Source organism: Tiliqua scincoides, chromosome 2 (genome assembly GCF_035046505.1).
Source record: "Tiliqua scincoides isolate rTilSci1 chromosome 2, rTilSci1.hap2, whole genome shotgun sequence".
NCBI classification, from domain to species: domain Eukaryota; kingdom Metazoa; phylum Chordata; class Lepidosauria; order Squamata; family Scincidae; genus Tiliqua; species Tiliqua scincoides.
The window spans coordinates 30,488,751-30,503,380 of record NC_089822.1 but is presented as its reverse complement, the minus strand read 5'-3'; the positions used below and the strand labels follow the sequence as shown (position 1 = coordinate 30,503,380).

At 41.7% G+C, this 14,630-nt stretch overlaps 1 protein-coding gene across 2 annotated transcripts in view; it reads right to left on the bottom strand.

Annotated features, from left to right (window-relative positions):
* The window catches only part of WDR41 (WD repeat domain 41), a 32,041-nt gene that overhangs the window by 3,864 nt on the left and 13,547 nt on the right, over positions 1-14,630 (bottom strand). For both annotated transcript variants that reach the window (XM_066613516.1, XM_066613515.1), the window contains exons 4-12: positions 13,712-13,843; positions 12,338-12,400; positions 10,290-10,401; positions 9,403-9,465; positions 8,620-8,727; positions 4,636-4,817; positions 2,913-3,034; positions 1,493-1,581; positions 1,059-1,192 (exon numbers count right to left, since the gene is read on the bottom strand). In XM_066613516.1, the coding sequence (XP_066469613.1) occupies positions 1,059-1,192; positions 1,493-1,581; positions 2,913-3,034; positions 4,636-4,817; positions 8,620-8,727; positions 9,403-9,465; positions 10,290-10,401; positions 12,338-12,400; positions 13,712-13,843 (1,005 nt within the window). The remainder of the gene's footprint in view (positions 1-1,058; positions 1,193-1,492; positions 1,582-2,912; positions 3,035-4,635; positions 4,818-8,619; positions 8,728-9,402; positions 9,466-10,289; positions 10,402-12,337; positions 12,401-13,711; positions 13,844-14,630) is intronic.

Here is a 14,630-nt window from a genome sequence, read left to right as displayed (position 1 = left end):
GGGGACACACCTGAAATTGGCTCACGAGCCACCTAATGGGTCCCGACCCACAGTTTGAGAAACATTGAGCTAGTGGGTTTTTTTGTTGTTGTTTGCTTAAAGCCAATAAAATACTCTCTTTTATCTCAAAATGGGTGGCAAACAAACACTGAAACACATTTCAATGGTCCTTACTCCCAAATACGACCGCACAGGATCTTGTCTTGAACCTGAAATCCAGATCTGCAACCCCAAAAGTCCTACCTACAACAAGTAGGCCTCCTTGAAGTAAGCACAAGGACAGGCTTGGCTGCTTGGAGTTTCAGCATCTGCGTAACGCAGTAGTTATTTGATTTTCACTGTAAATTGCTTTGTGAATTTTTTGTTGAAAAGCGCTATAGAAATACTGTTAATAAAAGAGCTGCTGCAAGCTGCTGGTAGCCAAGAGAAGCACAGGGGACAACATCAGGGAATGTGGTGGGGCTTGCGGAGGTGTGCTCACTGAGCCCCTGAAGGCATCTTGCAGAGCCCCAGCAGTCCATGGAGCACAGTTTAAGAAACACTGTTCTAAAGGTTCATGCATACCATTTATCCTACCCTATTCAATTTCAGGAAAAGCTGTGCAAAACATACTTTGGAAATCATTCCCATTATAGCTCTTTGGGGCATCTTTCAACTGCAGAATCACAGCAAAACAGACACAGATGGTTTTTGCTCACATTTTGTGCATTGTTTTCCCCCCACTTATGTAGGAAGCGTGACACATGAAAAACACTCATTGAAGCATTTGAGTCAAAGAATTTTCTTTAGCTTTTCATGTCCTAGTAAGTCTGTGCCTTTCTTGACCTGAACATTTAATTTTGACACTGTACTACAGTTGCCTTCTTTAACACCTGAGCAGGGCAAAAGCTTTGTCTTCTCATACAGCCTCAAAACAACCACAAAAAAAAATCTATTACAAAACTATAATTCTACATCCTTAAGGTACTAAATGGCAACCCCCCCCCCCTAAAAAAAGAGAAAGTATTGCCAATTTCAGGAACAACCACAATAATTTATTAACATCAGATCCAACAAACCTGCACAGCTGAAGAGTGTCCAATCAAGTCCCCAGTAAGATCCAAGGAATAAATAGTGGTGCTCTCTGGTGCCTTTTTAGCTGCATGGTTGGCTTGCTTGTGTGCCCTTCCAAATCCCCAAATACTAAAAAAACCTGGAATACAAAATTGTCACACAAGGTTTCAAAAAGAGGAGAACTGCACGTCAATGTTAATGGCCCTTGGAACTTGTTCAGTTCTGTGACTGCCTAAATGGACTAAATATACTGGCAGCAGACCAGGGCAGGACTACATAAGTGACTCTTGCCTCTTTCCCCTTGCTAGAGCAAAACAGAGAGCCAGAAATGCTCCAAATAGAGGGGGAGAGGCTGCTTGCAGTGAGACATCCTGCAAAATTTAGTGCTCTGCACCTCCTCTTGTTATGCTACCGCTAATCTCACTGTAAAAATACAGACCTGATGGAACAGGCTCAGCTGTAAGTTGCTGCTTTTCTCGTAATTCCCATATGCGAACACTGCCATCTTCTGAACAGGAGATTAACTGCCTGTCAAAACGAAACCAAATACTACTTTTATGTTACTGAAACATCATACAGAAGGACATTTGTAGAACTCCACAAAATTAATCAGAACTCTCCAAAACCACGAGCAAATATTAAAGATTCCCTCTAGATCTGCTTTTTGAGGGTACCTCCCTGATCTCTAGCTCTCTTTAAACAACTTGAATGCCGTGTAAATAAGAACAGCCAGCAGCACCATCCAGAAGAACTGTAGTGCAGCCACTAGATCCTCAGTCACTAGTGACTTGCACTTTGGGTAGGATCATTTACAAGCTTCCTGGAACTCAGAGGCCAACACCAGATTCCCACTGGGACCGCTCCAATTGATTGATTTTGAGTGAATGGGAATGCATAAATAAGATTGTGTGGGCTCATAACCAAAGATGCTATTTTATCATTTATGAAGAGAGGCAAGCTTGAGCAAACTGCACACATGCTCTTCTATAAAGTCAGAATATATGATTATATTTACATACTTTGGATTGAAAAGAGCTACTGTCCTTGAATTTATGTTAATTAAGGGCCCAATCCTAATGGCATGCAGTGTCACAAATGTGCTGTAAGGCAAGCCTGTAACACTTACCACTGGGTCGGGGCTGGCACTAGCTCAGCAGGAGCCTACTGAGCCAGCGCTCAGATGGACAAATGCTGCCCAGTGCTCCAGGTGGCAAAGTGGTAAGTTGGGCAGGGGGGATGTTCTGGGGCAGGGCACAGAGAAGGCAGGGAGCAGGGTGGGAGGGAACAGAGATGGCATCTGTTTCTGCCACCACATCCTAAACCCCCTCCCGACCCAGGAGGCCCAAGATGGATCTCCTCAAATCTGCACCAGCTCAACAGCAGGCGCAGATCTGAAGAGACCCATCAGGGTCACCTGGGAATTACATGGGGTAAGGGGGCTCCCTTACCCCAAGTAGACCTGGTGCCGCTTCTCAGTCCCACAGGATGCAGAGGTCGCCATTTCAGTGCTGCTGCAGCTCTGGGTGCTGGGAAGCACAGGATTGGGCTGCCCATGGGCTTATTCAGAATTGTTGTATTTCTTTGTTAATTCTACATAAAAACCAGTGTAGTGTATCTTTAAAATTATCTCAATTTAGAAAAAGATAATTCAGGCTGAAGATCAGGCACACCAGGCTGCCAAGGAAGTTCAGTTAGTGAGGAATTGGGTGGTTGGAATGTTTTGTGATGAAATGTTGAAAGGAAAAGGGAGGAGGAGCACATTTGTAAACATTAAGCAGTATTCAACAATGGTATTATTTATACTTCCGATGCTTATTTGTGTGTGTATGTGTGTGAGAAAAATGTAGTGTAACATGCACCTGTTTGGAACTCTTGTAATGTGCAGGACAGTGGAGTCATGAGCAGTCTTCTGGAAGGCAATCACACGCTTCATTTGAAGGTTATACACGTATATGCCCTTTCCAACAGCAGCAAACACACACTGGAAAGAAAATTCAATAGAACATCTTAACAGAACAGACAAACACAATTATTTTGTGTAATGGATTTCCAGTAGGACTGTGACACTGTTACCTTTCAATCTAAACCAAATGACTTGAAAGGTAAGAGGTGCACAGCTCCTTAAACTATCATTGCTACTATAATTACTAAAAAATTGTGTGATATGCCTCCATTCATATAAATACATCCAAGTGCCAGTGACATCCAATAAGCCTCACACTATGGACAGCATCCCAACCAGTGCTTCTATCAACAGGCGCTCCCTCTGGCAACAGAAGGTGCATTCCTGGAGGGAGCTCCCGACAGCAGAATCACAAGCCAGGGTTCTATCCTAAGGTATTTATTTTTATCCTCAAACTTTTTCCAAGGTCTGGACAGTGATTTTAATGCCATTTTAAATGCATATTTTACTGTTATGACATTGTTTTGAGGTTTCATTTTATAAACTACCTCAGGACAGAAATGCAGTGTACTACTTAAAAAAAATCTAACACAATTGAGCTTAAAAGTGTATTTATATTGAAAGTCTGAATTACCAGTAAATACTATTACTAGATTAGATTGGGGGGGTGAGTAAATGCAAAATAACGCATTATAACATTAAATTCATGTCAAAAAATGAAATAAAACTATTTTTACTAATAAGACAAAATAACTCCAATTTTTTCCTTCTCAGTGCTGCCTTATGGTGCCATCTTCTTTCCAAACAAGTAGCGGAGGCTCCTCAGGGCCTCAGAGGGCTAGAAAGATCCAGCAAGGCACCATGGGTTCATTTACCTTATTTGTGCAGCACCAGTTTCCACTGCTACATGGCTTCAGCTTTCATTCAGCAATAGCCACCTCAGGAAAGAAGACCATGGCTTTCGGAAGGCACCATTTCTCTCCCAGGGGCTTATTTTCATAGCCCCATTATCCAACTGCAAGAAGGTGAGGTGCTGGGTGTTGCAAGCAAACACACAAGCTGTTGTGTGATGAAAGGTTGCTCCTACCACTTTGTGCTAAAAGAATTCTGGGCTGGTCAAGTAAAATTCTGGTGGGTCAACATGGATTTGTGACAGCTATTTTGCTGCTGCAGGCCTGAGTAAACAACTAGCTCCCTGGTAAGGGAATGACTGTTCCCGTACCTAGAGGAGACATTTATAACTGCTCCCCCACCATAGGATGCAGTGGTCACCATTTTGCCACAGCTGCATTGACAGGGTGGTGGTGGCAGTGGACAGGATTGAGGCCTTAGTTGAGTCTGGTGGGATTTCTGTCTCTCTTTCTTCTCTGTTTCTTTGTGCATACCTTGTTAAACCTATACCATTTTTATCTTGGGTTTTATATATAGTTTCTACTTGTGAAGACTAAAGGGGTTTCTAGGCTCCAGGCTGGAACTGGGTACCAAGAGGAAGTTCTTTCCCTTGGTGTCACTCTTGCCTGGCAACAAAGTACCTTCTAGAACTAAAGGCCGTTTCACCCCAGAATGACTGGAGAGCTAAATATAATTTGCCACAATATAAAATCCAACCTTGATGGATGAGCCTTAGTTTGGTAAACCTAATCTTTTCGTTACAAGTCAAAACATTTTAAGATGTTTACCTCATCATCCGAAGCTAAATGTTGAATGGAAATTGCATTTTGGTTGTGTGATAGTTTTATTTCTTGTTGCAGGTCTGCATGAAGAGATGCATCCCAGTTGCATTCATATGCCTGTATTGTCCAGTCCAATGCATCCCACACTATTAGCTCACCCAAATGGGAACCAGTTGCAAAAGTCAGATCTTGGCACAAAGAATATTAGACAGTTAATAGACTGCACCTTGCTTAAAAAAAATCTTACAATAAAAAATTATCTTCCAAGAATGGAAGGCACTGCCATTTGCACAACGAGGGCGGATTTCTGATCTCTCTCTTAGAAGAGAGGTTCATAGCTGTGCTCTGGTACCCACCAAACAAATCTGTCAGTAGCAGGTCAGAGAGCAGGGCCTTGGCAGGTTTTGTGGTCATTGGAGGCAGGTGAGGCAGAGCTGGACCACCCGGACCTGAGCTCTCAGAAGCGACTGGAGATGTTCTCTGGTCGCATTCAGAAGCCTTTCTGAAGCCCGCAGAGGCCATGCGCAGCCTCACCATGCTTCAGAAAGCCCCCATGCCCAGAAGGTGTGTGAGAGCAGGGCCTTGCCAAGCCTATCCTGGAAAACAGCAACATTCTCCCTGACGGCCGGGCACTTCCTCCCAACTCCTGCCTTCACAGAAGCTGGGAGAGGTTCAGCAACATCTTCCCCTCAGGGAGAACATGGCAACATTCACCCTGACAGCTGGGTGCTTGCTCCCTGCTTCTGTGAAGGCAGCAGCCTCCACAAAAGCTGGGAGAGGCTCAGCAAGGCCCTGCCCTTAGGGAGAACACTGCAATGTTCTCCGCAAGGACAAAGCACTTCTCAGCGCTCCCTACCACAGGAGCCATGCCTGGAGATCTGCCTGTGTGTGTCGGGGGAAGGACTTCCTGAAGCCTGCAGAAACCACGGCTTCAGAAAGCCTCTGGACGTGACTGAAACTAAGCCCTGGTTGCATTCGGAGGTTCTGCATGACCCAGAAATGTTACATCACTTCCAGGTCACTGGGCAACATGATGTTCTGTGCCTCACTGGCACAGAATGTCAGAGCACATCCCTGCTCAGTGGCAGATGTCAACTGCCAGACAGACTGATATAGGAGTAGGCTGCCCTTCAGGTAGCCTGGTCCCAAACTGAAAACAGCTTTAAAAGGCGAGAGCAAGCATTATGAACTGGGCCCAGAAGCAAAGCGATAACCACTGTACATGAAGCAAAATGAGTGTAGTAAGTCTCCATCTACTTGCCCCCCAATAACCTCACAGCAGTATTCCAGACCAGGGGTGTCAAACTCGTTTCATACAAAAGGCCACAGTTAGCATTCAGGGCTCCAGCTGAGGGCCGGAAGTGATGTCATTAATCAGCTAATGGCCAGAAATCAGATCCTGATCTCATATAGAAACTCATTAACTGCAAATTACAGAAGAGAAAGTACACAAATCTTGATCATATTTCAAGATTTGGGAAAGTCCAATTTTCACGTGGGCTGCCATTTCAGCTGTAACACCTCAGCAGCTGAGAGCCTGAGAGTCGGATAAAAAGCTTCCTGGGGCTGCATCTGGCCCCGAGCCTTATGTTTGACACTCCTGTTCTAGACCAACTGAATCTTCTACATCATTTTTAGAGGCAGCTCCACATACAGCATACTTCAGACTGAATGTCATCAGTGTATGAGTAATTGTGGCTAGATCCTACTTTTCCAAAAAAGGCTGCAGCTGGCACATGAGCCAAAACTGCAAAAGACGCTCCTAGTAACAGAAGTAAATCTGAGCATTCAGGAATGAAGTTGGATCCACAAGCTATACAAATGCGCTTTCAGGAGAGAATGCCTGAAAACAGGTTAACTCCTCCACCTAATCCATCTTCAAAGAAGTTTCTAAAGCCTAAAGCAAGCCAATGTACACATTTGACCCTATTTGGCTCTATTATCCAACAAAGAACAAGTCATGTAACAAACAAAAAATAGGACACAATCCACCAAGAAGACTATGGGTGCAATCCTAACCCCTTATGTCAGTGCTTTCCAGCACTGGCATAGCAGTGCCAATGGGGCGTGTGCTGCATCCTGCAGTTGGGTGTCACTCACAGAGGCCTCCTCAAAGTAAGGGAATGCTTATTCCCTTACCTCAGAGCTGAATTGCCCTTATGTCAGTGCTGGAAAGCACTGGAAGCTGGAAAGCACTGACATAAGGGATTAGGATTGCGCCCTTAGTGTGCCATTCTCATTAGCACAATAGAGAATTTCAGTTTCATTTCACTGGAATATCTACAAGATACCTTCCTTTTAGTATAAACTTTACTGCCTTTTTATAGGTATCAATGCTAAAGGAATAGTAGTGTAAGAGAGAAAAAGATATATATTTCATTCAGTCCAGTGAACTTACTATGCGACTTTTAGTTACTGCAGGCTAGCAACTGGTGGCACTCACGGTAATCATGGGTTGCTGGCAGGGAGCTGTATGTTAAACTCAACCAGCTCCTTGCTGCTTCCTCATATCTCCTCCTCCTTGAGGTGGAAAATACAGCTGGTGCCAAGCAACATTCTCTCTCAGAAGAACACAAAAGTTCATTTCTAGGCATCAATATATAGACTTCATATGTCCCTTCCCAATCCCAGAAAATGACTTCCTAGTCATATAGGGCATTAAACCAGCCTTTAAGTAAGTCCACAGAAGTTACTAGACTATAAAACAGTTACCAGTGGGCCTGCATATACATCCAGTAGTCATTTATGCTCAGGAAAAAAAAAATGAAAACTTCTCTGCCTTTCATACCAAAGGTATGAAGTGCCTATTTACAAACCTGCATAAATTCTGGTTGGTTTCTAAAAGGCAGCTACACGAGACAGTTAAATAGGCAAGCATACATATATAAAATAGAGAATGCAATAAAACACAGATTTTTAAAACCCTAACAGAAACAAAATTAAGTTCACAAATAAGCTAAACATAAAGCCAATCATGTAGCAAGAGGGGGGCAAAACAGTACGTATTTCAGGTGCTACAATATGTTGTGTAAGCAGCCCCTCCCACTTGCCATTGGAGCCATTCCAGGCAATGACGGCGGGCCAGGGAGGGAGTGGGGTGGGAGGAGGGTGGGACCAGTGGAGTTCAGCTCCACCAGATCCTGAGCTTCAGATCAGTTCTTGCAGCCTGACACAGAGGCTCTTGATTCTGCACCAGCCCAAGGGCTGCTGCAGAATTGAGTAGCCCCATTGCAGGGCTATTTTCCTTACCAGGGGGAAGGAGACAAATGTCCCTTCTCCCGAGGAGCCACGGTAGTTGCCCGGTGTACTTAGGATACCATGGCAGCCATTTTCAGTGCCCTGGCAGCCCCGTGCACCAGGCAGCTTAGGCTGCTCCTGTGCTAAGCTGCAGTTTTATACATAGGTACATGTAAGTTTAACAGAAATCTATAAGCTTCACTATGTGCAAAAACACAGCCATAGGAAATGATCTATTCCATTTGAGTAGATGCCAAGTTTGCAATTCAAAATTAACTAGAACAGTGTTTCTCAAACTGTGGGTTGGGACCCAATAGGTGGGTTGCAAGCCAATTTCAGGTGGGTCTGCATTCCTTTTAATATTTTATTTTTAATATATTAGACTTGATGCTACTATGGTATGTGACCGCATTTGAGGAATGTTACAGACCTGTACTGTTAACAAGCTACTAAGTATATTCTTTTAACAATGATAGTTAATGAGACCTACTCCTGGGTAAGTTTGGGCAGAATTGCCACCTAGGATTGTTGAAAATTTTCCTGCTTGATGATGTCACTTCCAGTCATGATATCACTTCCACTGGATCCTGATAGATTCTCATTCTAAAAAGTGGGTCCAGGTGGTAAATGTGTGAGAACCACTGAACTAGTAGCTTTTAAAACAAAACAAAATCTGCAAACTAATCATTTAAGTGTGCTTGGGGTGCAATAAAGAAACTTTGCTACTAACAATAAAATTGGTAACATTCTTACCACCGACACTGACCAACGACAGGATATTATCTTGATGATCAAAAAGACGTTTCACTTCAAAGACATCCCATTCAGTTCCATCTCTGGAAGTCTGCAGTCTAAGAATTACTTGGAAGAGAAAGGTGGACAAAGTTTCTAAAAATACAGTATGTCATGTGTGAAGATAATACATAGTCTCTATGCTGAGGAGACTACAGCCCTGATCCAGAGGTCTTTGTGTGCTGATCTACCTCTGATCACACTGGTCAGGCATGACATAAGTCAAGAAGCAGAGGGAAATGGTGCAACTAGACAGGTACCCCATATGCTGTGTAGGGCCCATATGCTATGCAGAGGGTCCTAGCTGAGCTGGCTCTCTTCAATAACTCTTTCTTCCATTCCAACATTGAGGGAAATGCAAAACTGCCACCAGATGCAAGGAATAGCATTAAGTGATAACTTAAATCAAAATGAACTGACAAAAATGGATGGAGTCCAAAGTATCTTATGTGTACTCTGCCACAGTCAGATTTTGAACATTTTTTCTTTGGATAGCAGCCCCTGTTCACAGAAACATATCACAAACTTCTTTGGAAAGTTTGAACAGCAGCTTGCTATATAGCACAGATGGCTATGGCTTGAGAAACACATATATAAAGCAAGCTTGAACAAATGAAACTAACTAATCCTTGAGTTCTGGCACATTGCTAAAACATGTTTTCAATTATTTCAGAACACTCAAAATGATCTGACAACTATTGTTAATACAATTAAAATGCATTCACTATTTAAAACAATACTCACTTAATTCTTTGCCAACCGCTGCTGCCACACAGTTTTTTGGCAATTCAATCATGGCACTGATATCTTTATTACAAACATAAAAATAAATTTTATTACAACATATAGCCCACTAGGTATCTTCTATAACATTACAATATGTTACACTATAAATATCCAATATAATAATACAGTATCTTCTAACAAAGTATAGAATACTTTTTGACCATCTTACAAGAGGGCTATTCAAGTTATCTCAGATATGGTCACCTATATGTCTCCAGGTACTTTAATCTTGCTATGAAGAATCTGAAGGCAGAATTATGAATATTAAAATTATGAAACACAAGGTTAAGTTATGCAAAATTTATTTTATGTACATAGGGCATAAAAGCCTTTTTGTTTTTTGGGCAGCACTTCCTCTACTACAAGTTGGACTACGGAGCTCAAACTCTTAACTCCCTTTGTAAATTTGGGTCCAAGAGAATACCGTAAGAGCAACATGCTTATTCACTGATTTCAGTTCAGGATGCGCTTTACTATATATTTTGTTAATAGAGCTGGGTGGAATCTTACATCTGAAATGCATCATACTTCTACAGTACTTGGAAGAGTCTAATTTCATTTGTAAAGGCATATATATTCATTTGGTGATTTATTCTAACTGACTTAGCTCAGTTAACTTTACATACAATTACTTAAGTTTGACATACTCTAAAATTCAAAGGACACAGGAGACCCTCAGTACTCTTAATTCAAAAATGATTATGCTGACATTTTAAAAATATAGGTCAGCTTTAATATATGTTATCTTTAGAATTAAAGAGATTTTGCCACATTGGTTTTGTTTCATTATATAGATCCATTTTACTTAGACTTGATCTGCTATAATGATCCATTTACATTTTTACCTGCATCAGTAAGATGACTTGTTTTACACAAGAGATCTAATTTTCGGTTCCAAACACAGAGATCGCTCCCTCCAGACAACCACACATCCAACCTCTGAAGAACTGTCAAACACTGTAGGACCAAATTAGATGATTAAATGTATGTCCCATAACAAAGTTCTTTAGGGAGTTTTTTTTTTAAATGAAATTATCTGTTTTACTTAGTAAGGCTTCAGTTCTTATAAAATATAATTTGAAACATTATCTGCCAGAAACACTCATAAAGAGGACATTACACTTGTTACAACACAGATGGGAAAATGAATTAACAGAGATGTTTGATATTGCAAGATCTCATGGCAGGGGGCATGCAAACACAGGACCTGACATTTTATAACTAAGGCTGCAATCATAGACACTTGCTAGTAAGTCTCATTGACCTAAGTGAGATTTATTTCCAAGTAATCATACACTGTAAATAGTGTTGTAAACTCCTCTAAGTTTTAAAATACAAATTTGTCAACAAAAGACTACATAACAATTATCAGTTTTTACTTTTTCTGTCACTCATGATTTTTTTTAAACAAGTGAAAAAAGGAGTTGCAGAAAGAGAAGGTCTCTACTGCCAATAGCATAAGCACCATCAGTGGACTTTTCATTTTGAGATTCTCCAGTTTTCCAAAATATGATAGTCCAAATCCTCTAAAATTAAACTTTACAAATCACAACATTGGTTTGTCACTCCAGTTGTGATACTTTTACTTTTGCCCCGTCTTGCCCGAAGAATTAACATTATCAAGGACTATTCTGTTCTAGCGAGTGAGCCAGCTATATGACACTCTTTCTCAGGGGTGTCAAACATAAAGCCTGCAGGTCGAACGCAGCCTCTGCAAGCATTTTATCTGGCCCCTGTTGTAACTGGGCTCTAATAGCTTGATAATCAGGCTCTCCCGTACCCTGAAAATATGAACAAAATTTGCACATTTTCTCTTCTGCTGCTAAGGAGGTTCTGCATGAGAACAAAGTGCTTATTTCTAGCCATTATCTGCTCACTTTCTGCTTAATGATGTCACTTCTGGCCCTCAGCAGGCAGCATGAATGCTAACTTCGACCTTTTGTACAAAACGAGTTTGACACCCTAGCTCTTTCTCAACACAGAAGTGAATCAGAACAGGCTATATTAGGAGACATTTTAAAGGATACGTTTTGCTGTTTGCTGCATCATGGGAATAGTGAGCAATGCAATGTAGGAACTGTGAATTTCCCAGTGGTGGCCATTTCCATAATCTCAAAAATACAGAGATTTCAGAGATTGTGAAAGTGGCCATAGTCGAGACCTGCAGACTCCCAAGCTCACAATGCAATGTTCATATAACCATTCTAAAAAGTGAATAAAGTGCCTGAATGCAGCTAATTGTAATGATTAAAGCTGCTCTTGGTGAAGAGAGAATAGAAAATACAGGTCATCCTTCATTATCCACTAGGGTTCCGTTCCAGAATCCCTAGTGAATAAAAAAAATCAGTGGATAAAAAAACAGTGGAAAAATATATTTAAAGACCCATTTCCAGATTTCTTGCTCCTCCATTGCTCCTAATGGAATAAGGTCTTGCCTTGACATTCACAGGAGTTTAATTCTGGAACTCCCTGCTGATACCATGAAATGTGTTCAATAAAAACAGTTAAAAAATAAAAAAACTGTGCCCCTTTACAATTGTGGTTTAAAAACAGCTTTTCTTACTGTTGTAGAGACGCAGTCAGCAATTAGAAATGCAAAGGACTTCCTGCCTTTGTCTGGCTCAGCAGAAGAATGGAATGATTTCTTGCATGACTGTCTCTCTACAATAGTAAGAAAAGCAGTTGTTGTTTTTTTTAACTAAAGGGATGCATTTTTCCCTTTCTCCAGGGATCAGCACATTCCTTTTCATTTGCAGTGGTCATTCATGTTGAGTGAAAACCATGTATTAAAAAATCTGTGTATAACAAGATTGGCCCTAAAGGGGAGAGAATGAGATGAATTACAGTAACTCAACTATAATTTTATGGCACAGTAATTTTGATTTTCACTTACCTTCACAGTGGAATGAAAGCAGGATACTTTGTGAATTTGCCTGCCGTTGTCACAATCCCAAATCTGATGTTATTTATTAAGGAACTGAAGATAGCCACAGTGTTAATACACAAAAGTTATATCCAGTTATATCCAGAGTTAGAACTAGAAAAATGGAGAAGCACAATTGCTTCTTGGTCTACAGCTGTTTGCCTTGATTCAGTCATCTCCAGTGAAACAATGCTTGAAGAAACTCTGCCTGCTATACAAATGATGGACTGGAGGAGGCATATACACATTGTCCTCTGCAAAAACAGGGGAACAATCACAAACTGAATGTGAGCCAGCAGTGTGAGGTGGTTGCATAAAACGAAAAAGGAAAGAAAAAGCTAATACAGCCACACTAACAGAGAGGCACAGAGCTCCAACCAAGAAAACTAATAGTTCACCTCTACTCTGCATTAGGCAAACTTCACTTAGATTACTATATCCATTTCTGGTCATCTCATTTTAAAAAGAACATTAACAAGTTGGAATGGATTCAGAGGAGGGAAGCAAAGATGGTAAGGGATCTGGGAACCAAGTCCTGTGATGAACAGTTAAGAGTGGTTGGTCTGTCTGGCTTGGAAAAGACACAAGGAAGAGAAGCTACGAATGCTGTCTTCAAAGATCAAAAGGGCTGACACATGAAAGAAGGAGCAGACTGGTGTCCCAATCTTATTCAGCGTGTTCTGCTGGCAGCAACTGCTGCAAAACTACTGTAAAGCACCGAGTACCATGCTGCTGTGACACTGGCAGGAAGGCAAAAGCCTTCTTTCATGCACTGTTAGCTCTCCCACTGTCCACCTGTGCAGGAAAGCCAGTGGAAGAAACAGGAGGGGTGGAGGGAGGGTGGAATGGGAACGGAGAGGGGTGGATCAAGGGTATGTGCCATCACCAGCAAATTGTATCCCCTCCAGCATCCCCTCCAGTCTCCCCACCCCCTTTCACTCCTCAGACTTGTGCTAGCAAAATCACTACTGCAGAACAAGGTGATCCATTGCTGAGTGGAAGGCTTTCAGAGGGTAAGGAGATTTAAATCTCCTTTCCCTGCTGAAGCCTCCCAACCCCTCCCCCCCAGGCTTTTTGCACATGTGGTAAGGGGATCTGGGGACAGAAATCTGATCTTTACATGATTAACCTGTACAGGTAAGAAATGAAGAATTGCATTTACCTGCATTGTCACAGAAGCCACATGTAGGTCTGCCCCTGTGCTGAGCTTGCAGCTTGTTCAGAACAGCTCCCAACTCTGATCAGATGCAACATTAACAAGTAGGACCATACACGATGCTGCTTAGTCTATTTTCTTCATTTCTCATGTCAAAAGTTGCACTTATATTCAGATTAAAAAGATACAATAACAGCCCTATCAGCACCGGCTGTCAAAATCATGTGACACTTTTCTTCACAAGAATCAGATAGTGGAAAAGCTGCAACAGCTGTAATTTTCTGTGTGTGTGCATGTAGCTCAAATAGCTTCTCTCCTGTCTAAAAAATTAACAAAAAGTCATCATAATAAATACTGTAGAGATGTTAATGATGATACTATGTTCTAGATATGGAGAACCAAAGCATTGGAACTATGCATTAACAAGTGATTTAAACAATTTCTGAAGTTGTATATTTACTTTTTTTTTTGCAGCTTTTTGTTACAACAGAAGACAGTATTTACACTTAACAGTTCAATTTTTATGAAGCAGCCCAATCCTATGCATGTCTGCTCAGAAGTAAGTCATATGATACAGTTAATGGGGTTTACTCCCAGGCAAGTATGCATAGGATTACAGCCCTAGGCTCCAATATTATCCACACATTCCTGGGAATGAGCCCCACGACTCATTTCTGCGTAGCCACACCTAGGATTGCACTGTAAGCATTTCAATCTTGATGCTATAAACCATATACACAGGAGGTTAACAACAGTTAAGTGTATGAAGTTAGAACTCAACTATGTACAGGTTAAGCCTACTTATCCATGGATCTGGTTCAATGCAGGTCCCCTGGACCTGCACTAACCCAGATTTGGCCCAAACAGAAGCTTCCAAAGGTGACTAGAGGCTCTTCTAACACCTGCAGAGGCTACACACAGCCTCTACAGGCCTTAGAACGGCTCAGGATGCAACAGGAGCAAGGTTCGGGTTTTGCCTGGTAACCCAGTGGACTGGAAAACCGCAGATTTTGTTATCCATGGATTTCGGTATTCACAGGGGGTCCAGGAACAGATCCCTTGCTAACACAGAGGCACCACCTGTATACTCTTCACTTAAAAATTTAA